At 39.4% G+C, this 27579-nt stretch overlaps 1 protein-coding gene across 4 annotated transcripts in view; it reads right to left on the reverse strand.

Annotated features, from left to right (window-relative positions):
- TRPS1 (transcriptional repressor GATA binding 1) overlaps positions 1-27579 on the reverse strand; it is a 277221-nt gene that overhangs the window by 195803 nt on the left and 53839 nt on the right. For all 4 annotated transcript variants that reach the window (XM_030553731.1, XM_030553728.1, XM_030553730.1 and 1 more), the window contains 2 exons: positions 14363-15492; positions 2441-3041 (listed from right to left, as the gene is read on the reverse strand). In XM_030553731.1, the coding sequence (XP_030409591.1) occupies positions 2441-3041; positions 14363-15492 (1731 nt within the window). The remainder of the gene's footprint in view (positions 1-2440; positions 3042-14362; positions 15493-27579) is intronic.

Below are 27579 nucleotides of genomic sequence, written 5' to 3' on the forward strand. Positions count from 1 at the left end.
AACAACCAGCGCTGCAAAATTTTAGATGTAGACATGGCCTGAATTAGCACTAAACCCTCACAACATTCCATTCGCCCTGAGAACTCCCAAAAGAAGGCTAAAGTCTCACTATTGCCTTCTTCCCTCAATAGTTACAAAACATAGGTATGTCTTATGATGTGTATGAACTCAGTCCAGCATGTTCCAGGAGTCCACTGACATAGCGTTAGAGTAAAAAGATGACTATCTTAGGCTAGCTGACATATGCCCCCTCTCCAATCTTCACAGAAGAAAAATGGAAATATGAAAATAAAAAGTAATGGGAGTTGAGGGAAAGACATGTTCAGTTAAGTTCCGCGTTCAGTGGAGTTCAACTAGCATAAACCAGAACTGTATTAAAGGTAATTCTTCCCTGTAAGGTGCCAACATAGTTTCCCTAATCAGTGCAGACTAAGCCTAACCTTTTACCACAATCATTTTACAAGCTATGTAAAGCAGAAATTGGGATGTAGGATAAAATTTAAAAAAGTAGATATTAAACCTAACAACTGAATCCATACTTATGCACCTAAATAAGCAGACTGCATGTTCAGAGAACAATGATTTTAGAAGTCAATGGGAACTGCAGGAATTCAGCACCTCTGAAAAGCAATCCATTCAAACCCAAAATATGGGTTTGAAAACCTAATCACATTAGCATATTTCTGTGAAGAACCTTTAAATATATATTTATATTTGAATTTCCTGCTGAGCCAACCATAAAAGTTCGCCAGCATAATCTTTCCTCCTCTGCCTTCTCCAGTGGTAAAAAAATCAGGTAAATAAAAGAACTAAAGTGTTATTATTTTTAGGTTTCAGGTGCAGCCAGAGGAGTATAAGTGGTCTTCACAGCGCTAATGCAGCACATTACCAGATTCCTGTTGTGGTTTTTTTTTGTTTTGTTTTGTTTTGTAAACAGATAACGAGGTTTAGCCTGTGCAAAAACAAATAAAATTTAGTCTCAACTGGCTAGCCTCCCAGGGTAAAAGTGGTCCCTGTTGAGATAGCCAACAAAAGATCTATGCATGGCTAAATCCCATTAAATAGAGCTTAAGTGGGATATAAGTAGTTCCTTGTGTCAGGGTAAATTTCACCTCTACTCAGGATTTAAAAAAAAAATAGCGATAAACAGAGGAGAAAAGAAACTCATGTTCTATATATGAAGCTCCCACACTCAATTGTCTCAAACCCAGATCTTCACACAGAAAGCCTTCCATGTCACCATTCAAATAATTAAGCTGAGAGATGATGTCGGCGACATTTCACGGCTTTATATAATATATAACGCTTTGGTTCCATTCAGATGCATGAAACTTTTAAATTATAAATAAATTATTGAGAATTAGCACAATTGTCAAGTTTTAGACTCCACTGACTTAAACAGCTCAATTTTTTATATATTATAGAAGACTGTTGAAAAATACATTTGCCTTCTCTTTACTCTTCTAACATATTGACATTCATATTGTACTAGATTTATGATTCTAAATGTCCTTAAAGAGAGAATAAAGAAAAGCAGCTAATCATTCCTTCCATACTCAATACTAGCTGAGTTTCAAAATCACCTTTGTATACAAACTGAAAGCAACTGCCGCAACTTTCTAGGAGTTCAGATGGGAAATGGCACCTAGTGAAAACCCAGTGCTGACTCAGAGAGAAAGACAGTTATTTCCCCAGGTCACTAACCTCCTCCTCAGAATTAGTGAGTTATCTGTAACTCAAACTTCCTTCACAGGGCAAAGTACATACAGTAAAGAGTGAGGGGAAGCCCTTTGTATGCACAGGTGTGATTTGTTCAGAGAGAGAGAACTAGTTCAGTTTTGTTTTGAGGATAGGATGAGAATGTACAGTAAGACACAGAATTACTCTCTCTTTTGACATTTCTTCAGTTCCTTTTTTTCTTCTTCTTTGACAAGCCAACCAGACAAATGTCAAAGTTAACATGTTTACACATTTTAACTCTCCCTCCCGTTACATTTCTTTATTAATATTTGACTCAGATTTCACATTTTAGCTGTTTAATACTATGATATCTTGCTGCATTATGTGCTGTTACCCCATCTCAAAATTTAAGAGGTGATTAGATGTGTTAATATAACAGATGTGCAGCCTTCTGGGGTTCTAAACCTTTCTTCGCCAAATGCATCAGATTCTTGCATAATCAGCAGGAATGATTAACCAAAATTCAGTCAGAGCTAATAGCAAAGACAAACAAACGATTGCTTCCTACTGCATCTGGTACGTTTTATAAAAACACTTGGGAACTATTACCTGCCAATTTATCTCTAAAAGTTTGAATCCTTTAGACTGATTATAATGAAGTGCCCTTGAAAATTAAGCACAATTCCAAAGCTAAAGAAAGGAGTAGTTGAAAGTAAACATGATATGCATGCATTCAGTGTAACAAAGGAAAGTTTCCTACCCGTAAGAGGGACTGGGATTCGTCCTTTGATTTATCACCTGATCCAGGATACTGATGAGTGAGTGGTCCAGATTTCTCTCCACCTCCTGCTGGCACCCCCTGCAGGAATCCCTTGGTCTCAACAGCCAAGCCATAAATAGGCCGTGCAAGGTGGGCAGCTTCTACGTTTGGACTATCCCTTAACGGCTTTGGCTGCTCTTGGCCAACAGACACTGGGGTCAGGAGACCTAAGCTTGTTTGTGTATATGATGGACTTCCCCTCAAAATATCTGTTCCTCTCCAGGTCACACTGCGAAGATCATCATTGGAGATGTCAGTCCAACCTTTCTCCTTGAGCACTTCCTTATCTTCTAGCTTTTCCCTCTTCACTATGCTGTCAGAAATGGGCTCCCCCATTTTGGGGTCTGGATTGATCAGACTGTAGACCTTTAGGTCAATTTTGGGCTCTTCCTTGATAGCAGATATACCATGACTGTCTTCCCCATTGGCTGTACTGATGTCCATCTCCTGACAATGCACAGTGTTGAAGTGCTCTAGTAGTGACTGGGTGTCAACAGCTGTAAAGCTGCACTGACGGCATTTGTAGCAGTTATGTACTCTCCTGAAAGAAAATGAAGATAATTTTAATATCAGAGTCCACTCACCATCCCCTTTCTTGTACCTGCATTTTTCTCACAAAATATATTAGGAGGTCTGGAATGGAATATTTCCAAATCAAGAACTTAAAGTGAAATTATGTGGAACGTGTAGCTCTAAATAAAGAATGTGGGTTTATTTTTGTTGTATGTTAGGTAACACAAAAATAAATCTAGTTGCTAAAAATTGGTTTGTTGCTTTTGTTATCAATGATCCTCTAACCATTCATTCAAACTCAGTCCTGTCTTTCTGAACTCTACATAATTTCACTGCAGATTTTGTATGATTTCTCTTTTTGATATTTATCAATACACTTTTCACCTTCTATTTATTTCATTGTGACATTTTCCAACAGAAAATGAAATACTTACAAGGGGACATACTTCTTTCTGACACCTAATTAAAAGCCATTTTGTATAATATAGTGCTGTATTAAAGAATTCCTGTTTAATTGTTTTTAAAAATTCCTTCGCCTGTCATCAATTTTACATCCATTTAGTCAATACAGAGGACCTTTGGAGGAGAGCTCTAGTTAACTTACAGCTAAAGATACTTCAAAGGATAAGAGTTCTTGAAACAAGAAACAATTCTTATTTGTTCTCTATGGAAATTCTAAAAACTTGTTTTGAAATGAGACTGCTCTTAAGGAAACACAAGACAGCTGATTGTGTGCTTATGTATTGAATTCTACTGTCAAATGCAGAGGCACTTTCGTAAAGTATGAGAGGCTTTCAAGTAGGGAAGCAGAGAATATATGTGAATTCCATTACAGTCTGCTAAAAGGTGTGGAAAATGTTGAAATAATAATGCACATACCTGTTTTCATTATAAGTTTATGCAAAGTATTCTATTAGTAAATCATGTAAAGCATACATTACTATATTGGAACAACATGTTACCAGTTTACTGCATATCCCACAGTAACAGAATACTTTCTGTGAGCTAACTATGAAACATTTAATTATTATTATTATTTATACTACAATAGCGGCCAGAGTCTCCAGTGAGTATCGATGTCCCATTGAGCTAGGCACTGTACCAATGCAGGGTAAAAGACAGTCCCTGCTCTTCATCAAAATGTATATAGATCTGTAATTCCCTCTCCATACAGATACACTCATACATACATACCCTATGCACTTAAGAGTCACAGTAGTGACTCTAGCTAAGTTAGAAAAAAATGAGCCCTTGACTATCGACACTGGACAAAGCTTGTATGGGAAATCTGTTACTGCCATGACAACTTCAGTTGTTGAAAATTAATTATTTCAAGGCCAAATCCTAGTCCCAATGAAGTTAGTGGGAAAACTCCCATTAACTTGAATAAGAACAGCATTTGGTTTTAGTTCATCTGTATAGCTGAAATAGTACAGAAAATATCCCTTTTTAAGTCTGATAGTGTAGGAGAAATAAATGGCTAAACTTAAAAATTAATATTTTTTGACAAAATAAGCCTTATGCTATTGAAAGTATCTGATTTTCATGAAATTTTCAATGCATGCAAATATGAGTATGTATTCAAGTATCAAGATCTGCAGTGCGTATGTAATATTTTCTTTGTCTTTTCAGTATTATTATTTTCAGCTTAGATAACTAGATGGGTTCCTTCAGCCTCCAAAAAATTCAGTAAATTATTCTGTATATAGCCTAGTGGCAAAGGAGCCAGAAAACAGTGGGTTAAAATCCTGTTCTGGCTGTATTGTCTCATTCTAAACTAGCTTTTTATTGAAATCAGCCCATCTCTTAGTGTGATACTAACTTAATTCTTTTCTGAACCAAGCTTAATTCTGTTTCTGAACCAAAAAGAGAAAGTGCTATCTGATCAAAACCATTTAACAAATACAAAAAAAGCCAATTTAGGGGGAGAAAGGCTAACCATATAAAGGTGGAATATCTTCAGAGAAGGCCAAATTCGACATGGGTTAGTTATCTAAAAAGCCAAGTTAAACAAGACACCATTTGGGATTAATGGCCCAACACCAATTTACTCCCTGTCTGAAAGTTTATCAGTCCTTTGGGAGGCAATTTAGCACTAAGTGTCTTTTGTTTAACTTGGCCATTTGAATGGCTAACCCCCTTTTCTAACTTGGCTCCTTTCTACAGATATCACACCTTCAGGCAGCTGATCTTTTTCTGGCTAACTTGGCTTTATTAGGTGCATGCTAAATATTTTTGATCCAGATTGTATATACCACCATTATGATACTAGTGAAACAAATAAATATACAGCATAGCAGCAGCTAGCCAGGGATTTTAACTATATATTATAACTAAGGCACGGGCCTGCTTAAATGCACTTTTATTACTCTGAAAGCTTGTAGATTTTTAATTCTTTAGAAAGGAGTTTTTTTTCCACCCACAGAAAGTTACATGAGGATTTCTTAATTTGCCTGTGTAACTTTTTATACAAATACCACCCAGTGGGAAAAATTTGGGCCTTTTCGGACAAGTAGAATAAAAAGATAGGCTCTTATAGAACATATCCTTTTCTAATCTACATAAAAAAACACCTCTGATCCCAACTGGATAGCTCAATACCTAAGATTTGTACAATATTAGTAGATACACTGGACAAGCCAGGATTTGTCCACAGATCTTAAACTAAATTTTCTATACACACCAACCTAAAATTGAGCATGTGTTGAAAACTGCAATAATGTGAATAATTTAATCATTATGGGTTGGAGTACAAATTTGGCCCAACACAAAAAAGCTACATGAGCACATCTGACTTTTCTTCCTATCCTGGCACCAATCCAGGAAGCAACTTGAAGGGCTGACTTGTTCGTTGGTTTTTAAATCAGAACTGAAATCTACCATTTGTTCATAATGGGACGAAGTCCATGGAAGTTTGTGAAGTGATCCCCAAAAAGCTAATCAAGAATGTTTAAAAGAAAACCAGTTTGCGTAGCACGCTATATAATAAATTGATTTAGTGTTTCAAAAGTTATCATTACCAACTAGATGGTGGTTGTACCATCTCAGACTGTGATCTTATGAGATAAGATACAGCACACTGTGTCAGGGTTGATCAGTATTAGGATGAGAGACTTCCAAAGAAAACTGAGGAGTGGAAGAAAATGGTGTTAGTGAAAAAGCAAATACCACTCTTCCTTCTATGCTCTTGTTCCTGAACCATTCAACTCAATGCATTTTTTCCATCAAGCCCCAAGCCAGTGCTGATCTTACCATGGCATTAGGAAGGCACTGAAGCCATTTTTTAAATTTATTATGCTGTAAATCTAAAGTCAAGAATGCTTGTGGGCATTAAAATATTCCATGACACTTTTCACAGGAACAGGAGTCAAATATTCTGATCAAGATCCTATTCGAACTGTTACATGCTGCAACCAAGTATTTTCCTATTATTTATTTGTATTGCAGTAGCATCCTAAGGTCACTGGCACAAGGAGCACTACAAAGACAGTGACAAGTGACTGTGCTGCAGAGCTTGCAGTATAAAAAGCCACAAAAAACCCACAGCTGAAGGATAGGGGAAAATGGTACCATACACAGGAAAGGTGCTCAGGTGACGGCAAGCAAATGTTATGTGACTACCATGGTTTCTGTATGTTTCAGATTTTATTTATTCTTGATAACACATTATCCCTTTTATTTATATTACAAAAAGCTGGGTTTCAGAGGGATTTTCTTTGTTTTTAGGTGTGGGGGTTATACTTGGAGTTGAAGGGGAGGGAAGAAGAGACTTTTTGAGTAAGAGGGGGAGTGAGTAAAGGGAGAAGGGAAACTGAGGGAGAGAAGTAGGAGGATGTGAAGGCCAGAGAGTGAGGCTGAGTGGAAGAGGAGCAGGATGAAGGAGAAGCAGCAACCACTGAAAGCAAAGCAAACAAGAAAAAATATATATACCTACAGTCCAAGTTCCAGAGCTGAGTGAATTGAGGTATCAGAAGGGTGGAAGGGCTCCTCCCTGCTGCTGCTGCTGTTCCCCAGGTGAAAGGCAGGGCCAACACCAGGTCCCTCTAAGTCTGGTAAAAGAGCTGGATGGCCCTGTTTTACTTTGACCCCCCGCCACACACGCTTCAGCTGCAGCAGGTGATGGCTGCTTTGTGGAAGAAACCCCCAAATCTAGGGATTGCCATAAGACCCTTCTCTTGGCTGCTACTGCCTATGTGAAGCAGGAGAGGCAGTCCCTTGTCCCAGTACCCCAGACATATCCCTCTGGATCCACTGAGATATAAGGGCCTGAAAGTCCCTGTGCCCTCAGCCACAGCCTGTGCTGTCTGCTTTATGCACTATTCTTCATTTCTTCTCCCAAAGCACTGTGTAGTGTTATTGTGCATGGTTAGACAGTTGATGAATTTGACCTCAAGGGCAGCTGCATTTCAATAATGCATGAAGTGACTCTTCCTACTTACTTCGGGTCTAATATTTAAAGTCGGATGTACAGCTGCATATACAATTGTGTACCCAGTCTCTACCGGCAACTGCCATAAACTACATGCACAGATCAGGTTTTTCTATGGAAAAACAACCATTTATGAGTCTCACTGTCTACTCACATATGCAAAGAACCAATTTATACATGCAGTTGTGCTAATTACATACATGCATTTAGCTTGTTTTTACTCAATTGCATGCTTACCTTTTTGGAAATCAGTTTTTTTTTTACATGTATCTTGTAAAAAGTTTTTGACTCCTTCTGAATGAAAACCAAATAAAATTGTCACTTACATTATCAACAGATTAGTTCTGTTTATTGGAAAACATGATTCTGCTCTCATTACAAAAGACCATAAGGCATTGTGAGTGGGAAGTGTTGTGTCCTTTTTTTAAAAAAATGAATATTACAGACCTTTATCTTACCCTTTTTCTAGAGAGGTTTGGACCATTTTTCATCATGTTACCTGACATTTCTACTGGAGCTTGCCAAAAATTTTCAGTCAAAACATTTGACCAGAAAATAACCTTTCCATTAAATGGAAATATTCACCAAAAAAAAAATTGATTTTCAGAAAAAAAAAAAAACAGAAAAATGATTTCCCCCCCCCCCACCTTTTGGCAACTGAACTCTGAAAGTTATTAAAAGTTGCCAAAAATCAAAATAAGTTTGGTTTCACATTTTTGATCTTTCAACAAAAACCAGACAAAAATGATGACAATTTTTTTTTGCGGGGGGAAGGGGAGATATAATTTCCTTACCTACTATAATTTCTATAGTAAAGAACTTTTTCATCCAAAGATATCTGACTACATATTACCCATGCAGAAATTGTTTAATCTGTTATAGTAACAAACACCTATGGCGTATACTGCATTACTGAAGCTCTCAATGAAATGTAAAGACTATCTCCTGATTCTTCAGGCGTACAATGGGGTGTGAGTAATAGTTAAATTAGTAGAAAGTGTAGCGAGACACGGTCGTTGAGGTAATATCTTTTATTTGACCAACTTCTATTGGTTAAAGAGACAAGTTTTCAAACTACACAGCTCTTTCACCAACAGAAGTTGGTCCAATAAAAGATTACCTCACCCATCTTTTCCCTTCTAATATTCTGGGACCAACATGGCTTGAACACTGCAAACAATAGAAAATGTAGGACAATTAGCCATTTGAAGATCTGTTTAGGTAAGCACATTTTAGGCAGGTTTAGACACAACTACACTGACGTGCAATGTGATTCATTTACTTTGAATTCAACTGAACAGCCTACAAATTACATGTGAAGGAAAAACTGAGTGGGTTTAACTTAAGTATATATTTCTATAGGGAGACAAACATGAAAAGCTTATTATTCTTGCAAATTCTAATGTTGTCAGTAATGAAGAGCTGCCAAGGCCTGCACTGCAGATGGATAGTATTGGAGGACAATGACACAAAAATAATATTTAAGTAAACAGACAAAAATGATATTACAGATGTACAGCCAGAAAGATTCAGAAAAAAACCGGACACATAGTGTATACCTGTGATTCTTGAAAGTCACTGAAGATGCACACACAAGGGAGTTCATGGACTCAACCATGCAGGCAGGACCTAAGCAGACCCATGGTATTCAGTATTTGCCAATGATAAAATTTAATATAGGAACTGAAAAATACCATTTCTGCCCACACAATGCATAATTATGTATTTATAGTTGGTATCCATTCAGCTTCTTAGTATATAAATTGCCAGCAGCGAATTTTACAGCATTTTTCCCTCACAGTGGTGGAACTGAGAGTAACTATCACATTATTTATGACAAGAGATTAATAAGACTGGGAAAAACATGGCTAAGGAGAGATATGATTGAAGTCTATAAAATCATGACTGGTGTGGAGAAAGTAGATAAGGAAGTGTTGTTTACTACTTCTCATAACGCAAGAACTAGGGGTCACCAAATAAAATTAATAGGCAGCAGGTTTAAAACAAATAAAAGAAAGTATTTCTTCACACAACGCACAGTCAACCGGTGGAACTCCTTGCCAGAGGATGTTCTAAAGGCCAAGACCATAACAGAGTTCAAAAAAGAACTAGATAAATTCATGAAGGATAGGTACATCAATGGCTATTAGCCAGGATGGGCAGGAATGGTGTTCCTAGCCTCTGTTTGCCAGAAGCTGGGAATGAGCGACAGGGAATGGATCACTTGATGATTCCTATTCTGTTCATTCCCTCTGGGGCACCTGGCACTGGCCCCTGTCAGAAAACAGGATACTGGGCTAGATATACCTTTGGTCTGACTCAGTAGGGCCATTCTTATGTTCTCGTGTTCTTTTCTCTCTCTCTTTATATATGGAATTCATGACTGTTTGGCATAAATACTTTCTACATCTAAAGTTTTGCTCATGCATGAGGAAGTCACAAAGAACATTATCCCATTGATAAAAACTTTATCTCACACCAGCATGTGCTCTCTGAGGATGTCTAGACTGCAATTAAAAACCCGAGACTGGCCTGTGCCAGCTAACTTGCCTTATGGGGCTTGGGCTCAGAGGCTGTTTAACTGAGCTATAGACATTTGGGCTTGGGCTGGAGCCTGGGCTCTGTGACTCTACAAGGGAGGAGGGTATATAATTGCAGACTAGACATACCCTATATGTGCCACGTAATTCATAGATATAAATATTTTTCAAAAATTCTGGATTTTTTTTTCTTGGAATTATTCTTGTATCTCTTCATCAGGACCAACTGTATAGGACTCAGAGGGAGAAAAGAAGTATAGGATTGATTAACTTCCCTAAAATGTACTCATTGAAGGTAGACATTGAAGTTCTATACCAGGGGTCAGCAACCTTTCAGAAGTGCCAAGTCTTCATTTATTCACTCTGATTTAAGGTTTCGCGTGCCTGTAATACATTTTCACATTTTTAGAAGGTCTCTTTCTATAAGTCTATAATACATAACTAAACTATTGTTGTATGTAAAGTAAATAAGGTTTTTAAAAAGTTTAAGAAGCTTCATTTAAAATTAAATTAAAATGCAGAGCCACCCAGACCAGTCGCCAGGACCCAGGCAGTGTGAGTGCCACTGAAAATCAGCTTGCGTGCCGTCTTCGGCACGTGTGCCATAGGTTGCCTACTCCTGTTCTATACCATTATATAGTAAAAAATTCCTCCCTTTCCAATTGGAATAGCCCCATAGCTAGTAGAGCAAAAGATCATGTGTATTTAAATAAAACTATTATCTACGGAAAAGTCATTTTAGGTCTTTTTTTTTTTTAATAGATTCTAAATATTTGTTGTAATTTTTTCCCCCAGAATTAAACTACAAAAGTGTGATTTTATAGAAGGGACATGAAAAATGAGAATAATACACGTTTTAAAAGTAAGACGTGTTTGAAATTGGTAGATGTTGAGGGCAGGGAGATGTGGTTATAGTTATATGACATCTACAAAATACTGAGGGTGTGGTGTGCTAAAGGTTTAGAGAATTCTTCCTACGCTTTTCAAACAAAAGAGCCTAATTTTAGGTACCCATGTCCACATTTAGACCTTTAAATAAGTCTCCTGATTTTCAAAATATTGAGTATACAGCAGTTCCCACTGACATTGTTAGGAGCTGCTGGCTGTTCAGCATTTTTTTTAAATTAGGCCACTGATTTAGGTACCTAACTTAAGGCATTTAGTTTGCCCTCTCTCTCCCTCCCTTTTTCTTAAGAATAGGCATTTTAATTAAACATGCTTCTTAAAAATTTAAATTACTAGCTGCAGCAAAACAATTTTTTTTTCCAGTAGGGAAGCCATGGAATAGATGAAAATAAAATCTTTAATAGCTATCTTTAATAGCTAAAAAAAAAAAACAAACAAGAAAAAAAATCATGCCATGCCCCAGCAGCAAAGTGCTGTCTATGGAGTTATACAAACTGGTCCAAAGCTGACCTGATGATAATATCTAGTACTTAGATATCGCTCTTCATCTTCAAAGCAGTTTGCAAACATTAACTGGTTAATCCTCACAACATCCCTGCAGCTCACTGAAATAAAAATCGGGCACTGCATGCTGGGACCTGTAGTTTCCAGAGGCTACAGCCCCAAATTAAAGATGAGCAATTTGCTCCTTTTTTTTATGGGCCCTCTGTTGGGCAATGTTTAGATGCCCTTGTTTTAAGCTCTATTAAAGCACTATACTATAGCTGCCTTTGTTACTTTCTCAATGTCCTGGAATGTAGTAATGCATTGCAGGCTCTCATATATTTAAGAGATGTCTGAGACTGGATCTTCTTTTGTCATCAGTATATATGGCATCTATGCAAAAATCCTTTAAAGGTAATGGAAGTCTGGATTTTCTGTGGTTACCATTGATTCTGGTCATAAATGTTTAATGTAGTTAACATTATTTACTTAATATTTAACCCAGTTTTTGCAAAATGTATAACAAACTATTCTTTTAAAATTGAAGGACCTAATTCTCAGATGATGTAAATTGGCAAAGCTCCACTGAAGTCAATTTCCAACAGCTGAGGATCCACCCCAAAAGGTTTATCAGGGAATTGGCTGCCATAAGGACATGAATCAGAAGACTGGCTCTGTTCATCTTCATATACAATGCTAACACTTAAAAATAAAGTGACACTTTAGACCAACAACATAAAAACAATCATCTGGAAAAATATCTTGTGGGATGGCATCAACAGATGAAAGAGTGTTTGCTCCCAGTTTGAAAAGAATTAGGGCTGTCAAGCGATTAAAAAAATTAATTGCACGATGAATCACACTGTTAGTAATAAAATATCATTTATTTAAATATTTTTGAATGTTTTCTACATTTTCAAGTATACTTATTTCAATTACAGCACAGAATATAAAGTGTACAGTGTTCACTTTATATTTATTTTTTATTAGAAATATTTGCACTGTAAAAAACAAAATAGTATTTTTCAGTTCACCTACTACAAGTACTGTAGTGCAATCTCTTTAACATGAAAGTTGAACTTGCAAATGTAGAATTATGTACAATAAAAGCCTGCATGCAAAAATAAAACAACATAAAACTTTAGAGCCCACAAGTCCTTTTTCAGTCAATCGTTCAGCCTACAAATCCACTCAGTCCTAATTCTTGTTCAGCCAACTGCTCAGAAAAACAAGTCTGTTTATATTTGCAAGAGACAATGCTGCCCGCATCTTTTTTACAATGTCACCTGAAAGTGAGAACAGGCATTCACATGACACTGTTGCAGCCAGCAGTGCAAGATATTTACGTGCCAGATGCTCTAAAGATTCATATGTCCTTTCATGCTTCAACCACCATTCCAGGGGACATGTGTCCATGCTGATGACAGGTTCTGCTCGATAACAGTCCAACACTGTGTGGACCAATGCATGTTCATTTTCATCATCTGAGTCAGATGCCACCAGTGGAAGATTGATTTTCTTTTTTGGTGGTTTGGGTTCTGTACTTTCTGCATCAGAATGTTGCTCTTTTAAAACTTCTGAAAGAATGCTCTACACCTGATCCCTCTCAGATTTTGGAAGACATTACAGATTCTTAAATTTTGGGTCGAGTGCTATAACTATCTTTAGAAATTTCACATTGTTATCTTCTTTGCATTTTGTCAAATTTGCAGTGAAAGCGTTCTTAAAATGAACATGTGCTGAGTCATCATTCGAGACTGCTATAACATGAAATATATGGCAGAATGAGAGTAAAACAGAGCAGGAGACATACAATTCTCCCCCACAGAGTTCAGTCACTAATTTAATTAACACATTATTTTTTAACGAGCGTCCTCAGCATGGAAGCATGTCCTCTGGAATGATGGGCAAAGCATGAAGAGGCATATGAATCTTTAGCGCATCTGGCATATAAATATCTTGTGACACCAGCTATAACAGTGCCATGCAAATGCCTGTTCTCACTTTCAGGTGACATTGTAAATAAGAAGAGGGGAGCTTTATCACCCGTAAATGTAAAAAAACTTGTTTCTCTTAGTGATTGGCTGAACAAGACGTAGGACTGAGTGGACTTGTAAGCTCTAACATTTCACATTGTTTTGTTTGAGTCCCGTTATGTAACAAAAAAACCCTACATTTGTAAGTTGCACTTTCATGATAAAGAGATTGCACTACAGTACTTGTATGAGGTGAATTGAAAAACTTTAATTTATCATTTTTACAGTGCAAATATTTGTAATAAAAAATAATATAAAGTGAGCACTACACATTTTGTATTCTGTGTTGTAATTAAAATCCTTATATTTGAAAATGAAGAAAAAATCCAAAAATATTTAATAAATTTCAATTGGTATTCTATTAACAGTGACATTGTGATTAATGTTTTTAATTGCTATTAATTTTTTTGAATTAAATCACATGAGTTAACGGCGATTAATCAACAGCCCTAAAAGGAATACTAAACAACAGCAGAATGTCCTTAATCACTGAAATGTTGGAATTGGGGATGGAAAATACTACAAAAAGGTAGTTAATAAGAGTATTGTACTATAAAGCATGAAAGAAATAGATCTATTGTCAGTCTTGGATTCCCTTTATAAATGAAGATATCAGCTTTCTGGCAGAAAGTAGCTAGAAGTATTTCTGATAGAAAACAGCTCAGCGAATCTCAGATATGTAGGAACCACAGCATTCACACAAGTCGAAATTCTGCTCTTAGGTGCACTGGTTTAAAACTAGAGTAACTCCATTGATTTACCTGGAGTTTAACCAAAGGAAATGTGAGTTGGATTTGGCACTATATAACCAGATAAAGAGATACACCTATATGAATTCCCATTTTGATCTAATTTCAAGTTTCTCCAGTATACTAGGATCCCTGACATCTCATAGAAGTGTTCAGGGTTTGTTTGTTTTGTGTTTTACTATATGTAGTTTTAAAATTCACCGTACCTGTAGTGTCGGGAAATCTCTTCTTCCACCTGGGTAATAAAGTCACATTTGGTACATGAGTGTTCTTTGTTCTCTTTGAGAGTCAGCGCCCCATCCATCCCTTGAAGGGTATTTGCTTCTTGTTTGACATCAGATGTCTGGGCTTCATGTGCGTTCTCATAATGAAGCAGGAGAATATCTACATCCGGAGTGGAGAAAGAGCATTGATCGCACTGGTGTTTGACTCTAGAGCTTCCTGTCACCCCAGGAGACAAGTGCAGGAGCAAGAGAGCACAGTGGGAACAATTACTTTTTCTGCAAGCAAACGGATAAGTAATATCTCCAAGGTGCTTTTCTGGGCTGCAGAGGCCTCGGGGACAGAACTGACAGTGTTTAATGGTACATTTGTGAATGTTGTGTAGCTGCTGATAATGACGGAGAAGTGGGCCCACCACTATTACTTCTGGGCCATGGCTCTTCGAGTACCTAAAGTCACAGAACTGACAGTTGTAGCTTGTCACAACGTTATCCTCTCCGCCTTTGCTAGAGAAATCTTTCTTTTTTGCCATACTAGAACCCTTTTCTGTCTTTGTTACTAGCTCCCCCTCTGCATTTTTGGCTAGGTCATTCTGATTAATGACAGATCCCCTTGAAATTTTATCATTTAGATCGGGATGAAGGCTTCCTGATTGGTTTCCCCCATGCTGTTTGCTGTAATGTTCTAATAGTTTGAGAGAGCTGGATGATTCACAGCTGAAACTGCAAAATTTACACCAGTAGTAACTGGTGGCATCTGTATCATTTTGTCTAGAAGAGTCTATGGGTTTGATAGGCACCGAGTATCCAACTGGTGTGTTGTCTCCTGCTTTTACAGTGATTTTGTCCTGCCACTTCCCCAAGTCTCCAGAATCACATGATCGAAGAGTAGGACTGGATTTATTAGAGTTTTTCTCTGAAGGTTTCCCCGATTCAGAGGAAGGAAGGGCGGCTTTCATTTTGTTCGGGTGAGTCTGTAAGAAGTGTTGCTCTAGTTCATTCGATGAGTTGCCCATGTAGGTGAAATTGCAGAATTTGCAGCGGAAGTACTTGGTGTTGCCTTGGCAATCTGGAGTTTTCCGTCCAATGCCGATAAAGGTTCCACCTAAAGTAACCTATGAAAAAAGAATGCGATAATTTTAGCTATACTGAAGAATTGTTCAAACACCAAATAGGAAAAAAAGAAAAATATACAAAAATTTAAGGATACATTTTAATAAGACCTACATCACCAATGTCTTGTAACAACTATGTCATAAAATAGTAATAAAACTCTTCACTTCTGCAGCACTTTACATCTGAAGATCTCAACGTGCTTTAAAAAGTTGAATAAATATTGTGCCCATTTTTCAGTTGTGGAAATTGAGGCACACATAGGGTAAAGAGACTTGCCCAGTTTCTTAGAGCTGGACCTGGATATCTCTTGACTCAATTCCTATCTTTCTTCTCTACATATATGGCCACCATTATTGTTGCATTTGAGCACATCACAATCTTTAACTCACAACATCCATTTTAGATAGGGAAGTACTATTATCTCCATTCTACAGATGGAGAATTGAGGCACAAAGAGGCTAAGTGACTCACCCAACATCACACAGGAAGTCTGTGGCAGAGTAGGGACATGAACCCAGCTCTCTAAAATACCAAGCTATTACCACTGTACCATCCATTCTTCACTGCTCTAAAGTACTACTCCATCCTCCTTTTTAAAATCAAGCTAATCTAGATATCCCTCAATAGGAGAATTTTGTGAGCATTTTAGCTGAGTGTGGAATACAAGATCAGGCCCCCAGTCTTGATCTGTCAATATGACAAAGAATTTGGAGCGGAAGTCAGTATTACAGCATAAGGAGTACCACTGTTTTATGAATCTGAACACACAAAAATGAAATTTGAAAACTGAATTCAGTTGACTGTGCCTGATTACATCTACCCCTTCAACTACAGAGCATTCTTGCAACAGCATCCAGTATCCGACGAGACTCCTTTTTAGAAATATGGAGGTTGCTGTCTGAACCGAAAGGCAATTTTCTCAAAGATTACTCAATGCAGACATTCTCCAAGGAAATCTTCTGTTCTTTTCGTATAAAGAGCTCTAACTCAGTAAAAGAAGAATGAAAAAATTACAGTAGAAAAATGGCATGTAGCAAAGAAAGAAACTTACTACACCCAAAAGCATGACATCACTAATAATAAAAAAAAAAAGGTAGGTCTACTTAACTGTTCTCATGATCTATGAGCACATGGATTGCAGGAAGGAAGGAAGCAAGGCTTCCAGGCTTATGTTATTAAAATCTCTGTTCTCATAGCAAGCAGTCCTGCCCTTCCCATGAGTGCACCACACCTGCCTTGTGACATCATAGAGAGATTTGCTGCTCCTGTACAACTGGTTTGATGGCCAAAAAAGGAAGGGGCAAGGGAAGGGGAAAAGTCTCTCATGACAAAAATGTCACCACAGTTTTACTTCTTTTCCTGAATTATAACAATTACACAATATTGAGCGCCAATTACCCACCCTTTGTATACCATTCCTAAAAGCAGAGATGTCAGTGGAAGCATCCATGAGGTAGTGCCATGCCTTGGATTTTTCTTTATGAGAGGGGCTTAAACGAGGGCGTATAAAGTTTCGACACACTCCGTGCAGGGTCAGATTTTCATTCCCCCAACTGTTAAGTGAATTACTGCTTTTCTCCAGGATTCAGTTGTAATGCATTAGGCAAATGGTGTAATTATTTTTTTCTTCCCCTCCTCAACAGCTGTGCCACAGAGCAAGCATGTGATCACTGCTCATTCAGAATCACACCATACGGAAAGACTTAGACATACAAAGAGCATGAAATGTAAACATTTTAAAATGCATATAATAGAAATGCCTTTCAGCTATTTAGCTTCGAGTATAAGATGCTTATGCCTTGTATGCCATCAGCACTAAACACGTATAGTGAGTCAATAGGTTGCTAAATCATGGTATAAAAATGCTTTTCACCTCTGATTCTTGTTTTAAAAAACATGATTCCAATGAGCTGGTTAAAACTTTTTTCTGATCAGCTGAAATGAAATCTGTGTGTGTATGGCAAAGATATTAAAATAGATAACCACGAGATTGAAGGCACCATGGTATAACCAGTATTTAACATTGCTATAGGGCTTCAGAGTCCCAATTTCAGGCTCAGAATCTGGCTCTGAGGAGTTCTTTGGGGAGGGGCCAGTTTTGGGGGACTGACTCTACTGCAGAGGACCTTTGGTTCCTATTGCTAAAAACAGGATAGCAAAAAGTTGTAGGCAAAACATGCTGGGACTGACCCACTGAAGTCAGTGGGAACTGCAGCTACGCTACCGGATTTGGTCGTTATGTCTTTATCCATCACGTTATTTCAAATGTTCAAAGTTTCACTGATGTTCAGTGAAACATCTCTGTCTTTAATTTAAAGGGGAATTGAAGGAATTAAAGAAAACAGAAAATAACAGCCACTCGTGCGATTAACTCAGTTGCAAGGAGATCTGTTTTTGCTCATTCATTCAATGTTTGTTTGTTTATTTTGCTGTTGCACTGAATAACCAGCCAAAATACTTTACCTTAAGTGGCTCTCATGAGTAAATACATCCATTATTCTTAGGAGTCCATCCACAGAGCCTACAGACAACAAGACCATCCTTGCAGGCGCTCTTTGGATATCAGTTAGGAAGCAGGAGTGGCAATAAGTCCAGCTGCTGCTTGTTGCTAATTACTTTTATTTCTGAACATTGGAAAAACATATTAAGCAAATCAACAGAATAGCTGTAAACGAATATATTTTTGTAACTTTTCCTAATCCTGATTAATGCTCTACATAGCAGTTTGGTGTCCCACGCTAACCTCCTTCTCTGTAACATGAGGATAAAAGATAATTAAGAATTTACAGTGTATCTTGTGCTTACCCATTGCAATAGAGGGGAAAAAAATCTTTAAAACACTGGAATGTAACTGATTACCAATTGTTGGACTGGCGTTTCACTGAGTACCCTGCCGCAATTTAAAATAATGGATCCCATTAGCAGAAGGTGTACGTGAAAGGTAACATAAGGTCATCTTAATGTTATTACACTTCAGAGTCATTTTTCAAGCAGAGAAAACCTATTTAAAGCCTCCGCTAGGGTCACCAAGTAAAGGAACAAGGAAACTAGCTTCCATATAGCAAAGGCCAGCAGAAGCACTTGAAGGAAAGTGGTAATGGTATAAACTAGAACTGCCTCAGCTTTCAGACAGCCAAATTTGGATGAAGCCTACCCATTTGCCAAAGTATTTGGATTCGTGCATTCTGCTCAAGTCTTGGCCTGACTTTCAGATTTCTCAGTTACATATCATATCTCTATGTAAAGACAGCAAATTCTCTTTCTCTGTGTATAGATATATTTTTCCCTCTCTTTCCTTTTCCAGAGAAAATGGAATAAAAGGAAGAGAGAGAGGAGGAGGCCAAGGGGAGGGAGGTGCGTGCAAAATCAGTCATACCCATCCATATTTCTCTGAAAGTTCCAAGGTGATGTCTAACTTCAGGTACTTACTCAAATCGTTCATTCCCATTCCCCTCATGCCCTCTGTGTTTTACTTTCTAATCCATATGTTCCCTGCCAGCACAAAAATCACAAGGAAGAGGACAAAGCAACACTAAAACACTTCAGTTCTAATAGAGCTGTGGAGTCCAACTTTACTCTTCCCACAAGCAGTAGTGCAGAGTCAGCAGGGCTGGGGTTAAAAAAACATCCTCAGACCTATGGCTCCCAGGCAGATATACAGAGGGATGACTCACATTCAGCATTCTCCTGTAGCAGGCCCTCTTTAGGATGGAAAAAATAGTTTAGTGACTAGAGCAGTGGACTTGAACTCAGGAGTCCAGGTCCCATTCCCACCTCAGCCACAGATGTAAATGAAAGTTACAAGCCTAAATACCTTTGAGGATCTGAGCCTTTTATGGATTAAACTGAAATAAATCTCATTAGTAAGGATCACTAGTCTAAAGTATCTAAAAATCAAAACTCTTTTTAGTTAATTGTTCAATTCATTCATGAATGTCAACAATTATCAGTAGAGTTCTGTCTTAAATTACTGGCCATGCTAACAGGCTATGACCAAAATGACAATAGGGATTCAGTTAATCTCTTCAGTAGAATTAAATTTATACTTCTTTTCCATTATTGTTTAAAACAGTCAGAAAATATAAAAGAAGCTGGTAAGAGGAAGCTTGATTTTGTTAAATGTCAGTATTTCTTAAATACGTTGTTGTTGTAGCAGTGTTGGTCCCAGGATATTAGAGACAACTTAACTCATGTTAGATCTTGAAGGATTGAGACTACCCAAAAGAAAGAGTGGAGAATGCACTTAAAACTGTCCTAGATAGTAACCATATGTGGGTATGTCTACACTACGGGATTATTCCGATTTTACAGAAACCGGTTTTGTAAAACAGATTGTATAAAGTCGAGTGCACGCGGCCATACTAAGCACATTAATTCGGTGGTGTGCGTCCATGGTCCGAGGCTAGCGTCGATTTCTGGAGCGTTGCACTGTGGGTAGCTATCCCGTAGCTATCCCATAGTTCCCGCAGTCTCCCTCACCCATTGGAATTCTGGGTTGAGACCCCAATGCATGATGGTGCAAAAATAGTGTCGCGAGTGATTCTGGGTAAATGTCGTCACTCATTCCTTCCTCCGTGAAAGCAACGGCAGACAATCATTTCGCGCCCTTTTTCCCTGGATTGCCCTGGCAGATGTCATAGCACGGCAACAATGGAGCCCGTTCAGCTTTTTTTTTACTGTCACTGTATGTCTACTGGATGTTGCGAACAGATGCGGTACTGCAGCATTACACAGCAGCATTCATTTGCCTTTGCAAGATAGCGGAGACGGTTATCAGTTGTTCTGTACCGTCTGCCATGCTATTGTAAATTGGCAATGAGATGATGGTTATCAGTTGTTCTGTACCGTCTGCTGCTGTAATGGGTGCCCCTGGCTGAAGTCAGCTGGGGGCGCAAAGACAAAAATGGGAATGACTCCCTGAATCAATCCCTCCTTTATGGTATCTAAAAATAGAGTCAGTCCTGCCTAGAATATGGTGCAAGTGTACTAGAGAACTAGTGTACCAGAGAATCAGAGAGCACAGCTGCTCTGTGTCAGATCCCGCAGAAATGATGAGCTACACGCCATTCTAGGGGGTGCCCCTGCAACAACCCCACCCATTGCTTCCCTGCTCCCCCAACCCTCCCGGACTACCGTTGCAGTGCCCCCCCATTTGTGTGATGAAGTAATAAAGAATGCAGGAATAAGAAACACTGACTTGTTAGTGAGACAAAATGAGGGGGAGGCAGCCTCCAGCTGCTATGATAGTCCAGGCAGGACATTAAGCGGTGAGGGGGAGAGAAGTCCAGCATCCCACTGCTATGATAGTCCAGGCAGTACAGAATCTTTTCTTTACACATGAAAGGGAGGGGGCTGATGGAGCTCAGCCCCCAGTTGCTATGATGAAGACAGTTACCAGCCATTCTGTACCATTGACTGGGAAAGACCAGAAGTCATTACCATTTTTACCTAGGCGCCCCCAGCCGACCTCACCTGAGGACAGCCAGGAGCACTCACAGGCTGATGATGATGACCGATATCAGTCATATTGTACCATCTGCCACCGGGGAGGGGAGGGGAGGGGAGAGGATACTGCTGTTCACTGCCACAGCATCGCGTCTACTGGCAGCATGCAGTAGACATAGGGTGACATTAAAAAAAGTCAAGAAACGATTTTTTTCCCTTTTCTTTCACGGGGAGAGAAGGGGATAAATTAATAAGCTATACCAGGCATTGGGAGCTCAGCCATGAATGAAAATACTTTTCGGAGACTGCTGGGGACTGTGGGATAGCTGGAGTCCTCAGTACCCCCTCCCTCCCTCCATGAGCATCCGTTTGATTCTTTGGCTTTCCCTTACACTTGTCACATAGCACTGTGCTGTGGACCCTGTATCACAGCCTGAAGATTTTTTTCAAATGCTTTGGCATTTCGTATTCTGTAACGAAGCTCTGATAGAACAGATTTGTCTCCCCATACAGCGGTCAGATCCAGTATCTCCCGTACGGTCCATGCTGGAGCTCTTTTTGGATTTGGGACTGCATCGCCACCCGTGATGATCAGAGCTCCACGCTGGGCAAACAGGAAATGAAATTCAAAAGTTCGTGGGGCTTTTCCTGTTTACCTGGCCAGTGCCTCCGAGTTCGGATTGCTGTCCAGAACAGTCACAATGGTGCACTGTGGGATACCGCCCGGAGGCCAATACTGTCTATTTGTGGCCACACTAACCCTAATCCAATATGGTAATACTGATTTCAGCGCTACTCTTCTCGTCGGGGAGGAGTACAGAAACGGGTTTAACGAGCCCTTTATGTCGATATAAAGGGCCTCGTTGTGTGGACGGGTGCAGCGTTAAATCGGTTTAACGCTGCTAAAATCGGTTTAAACGCGTAGTGTAGACCAAGCCTGTAAGAAACACTGGAAAAACAAGGTGTGTGAGGTAATATCTTTTATTGGGCCAACTGCTGTTGGTAAAAAAGAGAAGCTTCAGAGCTCTGTGTAAGCATGACAGTCTGTCTATCTCACCAACAGAAGTTGGCCCAATAAAAGATATTACCTCACCCATCTTGTTTCTCCAGTGTTCCTTACAGATGATTACTACATAGTACAATTTCAAGTGCATTCTTCACTCTTTTGGGTATTCTCAGTCCTTCAAGTTCTAACTTCCATAGCAGCTACAAGCCTCTGTGTACATTTAGTATACAACATTTATTAAGGCCTTCTGGGGTTTTCCATTATAAAATGTATTCCTAGGTAGTTTTTAAGTAAATAAGGCATCTACATAGCCTCAACCATTTTGACTTTAGATGTGCAAAACATCTGTATCTTTATTTTGTTCTTATAAATCATTATTAAGAGAATTCATTAGAGCATTCACTAGGTATTCTATAAAACATCATCTGTAGGTGGGGGAAGGTTTTTGCCTTGTTTTTACTTGCTTTTATACAGCAACTCCTCGCTTAACGTTTTAGTTATTTTCCTCAAAAATGTGACTTTAAGCGAAATGATGTTAAGCAAATCCAATTTCCCCATAAGAATTAATGTAAATAAGGAGATTTAGGTTCCAGGGAAATTTTTTTGACCAGACAAAAGACTATATGAGACATATATATACACACTCACCCACACACACAGAGTGTAAGTTTTAAACAATTTAGTACTATTCACAGTGATGATGATTGTGGAACTTGGTTGAGACGGGTGAAGTAAAAGGGTGGGCTATTTCCCAGGGCGTGCCTTACTGCTAAATGATGAACTAGCAATTGGCTGAGCCCTCAAGGGTTAACACATTGTTAATGTAGCCTCAACTCTGCAAGGCAGCACGAATGGAGGGAGGGGAGACAGCATGGCAGACAGAGACACACACTGTGTGTGTGAGAGAGAGATGCACATTGCCCCTTTAAGTACACTGACCCCACTCTAAGTACACTGCCTTTTTAAATAAATCAGCAAGTTGAGAAAGCAGCTCCTGCCAGCAAGCTCCCTCCATCCTGAGCCCTGTCATGTTCTCCTCTCCCCTCAGCTCTTTGGAAATGGGGTAAGGGGAGCAGGAGCAGGGAGGAGGGGGACACCTAGACATTAGTCCCCCTCTTTCTCCCTCCACCCCCGCACAGCAAGCAGGAGGCTACCTGGTGCAGCTTCAAGGCAAAGGGCAGGAGCAGCACATGGCAGTGGGGGGAGGGGCAGTTGAACTACGTGGCAACTGATAGCCTGCTGGGCAGCTGCTACACAAGGAACTTATGGGAGCAGGAAACTGATAGGGGGCTGCCAGTTCACCCTGGTTCCAAGCCCCCACCAGCTAGCTCCAACGGGCTGCTCTTCCTGCAAGCAGTGGACAAAGCAGGCAGCTGCCAATAAGGGAGCATTGCACAACTTTAAACGAACAAGTTCCCTAATTAATCAGAAACATAACAACGAAACATTAACTGGGACAACTTTAAGTGAGGAGTTACTGTACTGGATCACCCTTCTTTCGTGTTCTGGTGTTTTAGAATTTTTAACTCCCCCTTAGTCTAATAATTACAGCAAGGGAGTCAGCATCAGAACTCCTGGATTCTATTCTTGGCTTTGCAACTGTAGCTAAGTCACTTAATGGCTCAGATTCCCCATCTGAAAGATGGGCAGTGTTTGAAGATTTCATATTTTTAATATGTTTAAATTAAGCTGAAAATCACTTTACAAAGGCAATTTATTTATAACACATTTCTGGTAGATATTTGAATTTATGTCGCCTTTATTTAAGTCTCTAACTCTTGATGTTATGACCTTTTTAGAGTTTTTCATTTTTTAATTGTTATAGGATGCCTGCACCGCTTGTTTCTTTTTTATGGACGAGTACAAAGATTTTTTTCAGTGTTTTTAAATCTAAGAGGGTGTTTTTATTTGATTTTCCTGACCCAGTATACCTTCCCTCACAACTTTACTTGCTTTTCTCTTTTCCTGTCCAATCCTGAATTCATTATTATGGCAAATGGCTTAGACTATTTTTCTGATTTAACAGAATAGCAGTCTACCAAGGAATCCATAGTATCTACCAGTTACTCTCGTTATCTATTTTTAGAAAGTGAATTCTACCTGTAGGAACTAATGCACACTAATGCACTACATGCACATAACAGGCTCAAACTCAACACTCAAGGGTTGATGGTATAAGTTCAGCCTCTGCATCCATGAAATCCTTGGCTTCTGGTATGACTGTTGATTAGGGTGCACATGGTCAGGGTGATTTCTCAAAAACTGACTTTTGTCTACTTGCAACTGGACCAAGCAATGAAGTTGGAGCATCAGATGTTAATCAATCTTCATTTCTGATTACCTCGGTCACATTTCAGTCACTAACCAGGAGGTGAAAGGCTGTAGATCCCTTACCAATCCCTTGTACTATCCAGTTTTCCATTTGCCAATTACTCTTAATCTTCTAATCCTAAAATATTTTCTAATGCTCCTGTTTATCCAGTTGCTTTGCACAATATAGCATCCAGAACATTTTAACAAACCCACACTTATGACGTTCTTCATGTCATGCAGGCCAGGACAGATTCTTAGCTTTAATGCTTGTTTCTATAAAACCACATTACCAGTTCCTTAAACTCTGATAGGAAAAACTACCTCTCACAACATAGGAGAATCTTTAGGGTACATCTACCCTTTGAATTATGCACTCAACAGCTATTAATGCATGTGCAGGAAGAATCGAGCTGTGTTAGCAATGCAAAGAGCCAATGTAGTCCCCACGCTTTCTGTGTTATTTGCATCTCTTAAGCAAGTATCTATGGGAGTCACAGGCCTTGGCTACACTGGTGCTTTACAGCGCTGCAACTTTCTCGCTCAGGGGTGTGAAAAAAACACCCCCTGAGCGCTGCAAGATACAGCGCTGTAAAGCGCCAGTGTAAATAGTGCCGCAGTGCTGGAAGCGTGGCTCCCAGCGCTGCCAGCTAAACCCCATCAGGATGTGGAGTACGTGCAGCGCTGGGAGAGCTCTCTCCCAGCGCTGGTGCTGCGACCACACTCGCACTTCAAAGCGCTGCCACAGCAGCGCTTTGAAGTTTCAAGTGTAGCCATACCCACAATCACTTGAAATAAGCATGCTCTTCTCAGGATTCACTCCATTCCTATTAAAGTCAATGGGAGATTTGGCACAGACTTTAAAAGATAGTAAGATCAAGGGCTTGGCTACACTGGAGAGTTGCAGCGCTGGTGGTGGGTTTACAATGCTGCAACTTACTCACCGTCCACACTTGCAAGGCACATACAGCACTGCATCTCCCTGGCTGCAGCGCTGGCTGTACTCCTGCTCTGCCTGGGGTATAAGGATTGCAGCGCTGGTGATGCAGCGCTGCTCACAAGTGTGGCCACCAAAAGCGCTGTAATTGGCCTCCGAGGTATTTGGAGGTATCCCAGAATGCCTGTTCAGCCACTCTGCTGTTTTGTTGTGAACTCCAGGCTCCCGGAGCTGCTTATCTAAAACACAAACACAGATCATTTGCTCGAGCAGAGGCAGGCAGGGGGATTCCTTTGGAATATTCACAGTTTGCCTGAAGAGAGAAGCAACACGGTGGGCAGGGGAGGGGAGAGTCCGTTTTGGAGCAGCTGCTTATCTGGTCTGAAGGCTATTCGCATTTAGTGAATAAGAGAGGGGTGGGGGAAGGGGTCGAAACTTTTAAAATGATTGAAGGTTGGTGCTGTGTATCTTCTAGTTCTTAGAACTTGCAAGGCAGGGAGCTGACACAGTGTCACCTCCAAAAATCCACTCTCCCTGTCTCCCCCACGCTCCCTGTCACACTCCACCCCACCTCCCTCTTTTGAAAAGCACGTTGCAGCCACTTGAACGCTGGGATAGCTGCCCATAATGCACCACTCCCAACAGCGCTGCAAATGCTGCAAATGTGGCCACACTGCAGCGCTGGTAGCTGTCAGTATGGCCACACTGCAGCGCTTTCCCTGCACAGCTGTACGAGGACAGCTGTAACTCCCAGCACTGTACAGCTATAAGTATAGCCATGGCCCAAGCTTTTTGTTTAAAAACAAAAAAAAGAAAAAAGGTGATGGAACCACAATAGTTTTTAATTGAAGGCCACCAGGCCAGATTCTGTTAAAACAATGGAAGCCAGCGGCACTCAGAAACTCGGTTTGCATTTAAAGTACTGTACATCAATACTTAACACCAGAGAAAATATAACACACCATGCCATTCTTCATACCCTTAACATATATTTTAAAATGACAGGACAGATCTTTGGCTGTTGTAAGTTAACATAGCCCCATTAACTTCAATGTAGCTGCACTGACTTATACTAATGTGCTACACTGATTTACACCAATGAAGGATCTGGCCTCATAATTTTAGAAAGCTTTATTTTCTGTGCTTTTCTTCTTTTTTTGTTGTTTTGTTTTTTGTTTTTGTCTTATATCTAAGTGTCTCCTTTATTTTTATAACTTTTACCAGCTCTCTTCATCAACAGACATAATACACCACTGGCGATCACTAGCATAAGGACTAAAATACAAGCAATACATCAAAAAAGGAGAGACGTTAACAGAGCCCATCCCAGAACACTGAAAATGATACTCCAATCTATAGCACTTTTCTACGACTGTAACAATAACCTTTGTTTGAACTAAAAATGTTGATCTAAATATCTGTTCTACAGCTGGTGGAATTTGTCCTCAAATGCTTTGACTGACAAAGACTGAGGGGATCATAAAGATATCAGTTTAGACTGCGTCTTACTTTGGGGCACAATGTCTCAAGGTCTGGCAGTTTTAGAACATATAGCTATTTTAGATCAAAATAATCATTTTTAGAATTTACTATCTTAAGCACTATATATTTAGAAAGCTCCCAGCAGATAGCCTAGTATATGCAGAGATTCCATTTGAGCTAATACTGGATATGTGTTTTGAAGATGCAAACATTTTGAACCAGATTGCAAGACCTTAACTAGTATGAGTGAGCACTCACAAGAGAAGTCCAATTGATTTCAACAAGTCTATTTGTGTAGATACCTGTGTATCAAAGGGAGAATTTTTTTTTTAATATTACCCTGGTCAGTATTACCAAGTGCTTATTTATATGCACAAATACAACATTTTGTATTAAATCTCAAGAAAATAACTAATACGTCACTTGTTCTGTTCATAAGAACATAAGAACGGCCATACTGGGTCAGACCAAAGGTCCATCTAGCCCAGTATCTGTCTACCGACAGTGGCCAATGCCAGGAGCCCCAGAGGGAGTGAACCTAACAGGCAATGATCAAGTGATATCTCTCCTGCCATTCATCTCCATTTTCTGATGAACAGAGGCTAGGGACACCATTCTTTACCCTTCCTGGCTAACAGCCATTTATGGATTTAGCCACCATGAATTTATTCAGTTCCCTTTTAAACATTGTTATAGTCCCGGCCTTCACAACCTCCTCAGGTAAGGAGTTCCACAAGCTGACTGTGCGCTGTGTGAAGAAGAACTTCCTTTTATTTGTTTTAAATCTGCTACCTATTCATTTCATTTGGTGACCCCTAGTTCTTGTATTATGGGAATAAGTAAATAACTTTTCCTTATCCACTTTCTCAACATCACTCATGATTTTATATACCTCTATCATATCCC

This window comes from Gopherus evgoodei, chromosome 2 (assembly GCF_007399415.2).
Source record: "Gopherus evgoodei ecotype Sinaloan lineage chromosome 2, rGopEvg1_v1.p, whole genome shotgun sequence".
NCBI lineage: Eukaryota > Metazoa > Chordata > Testudines > Testudinidae > Gopherus > Gopherus evgoodei.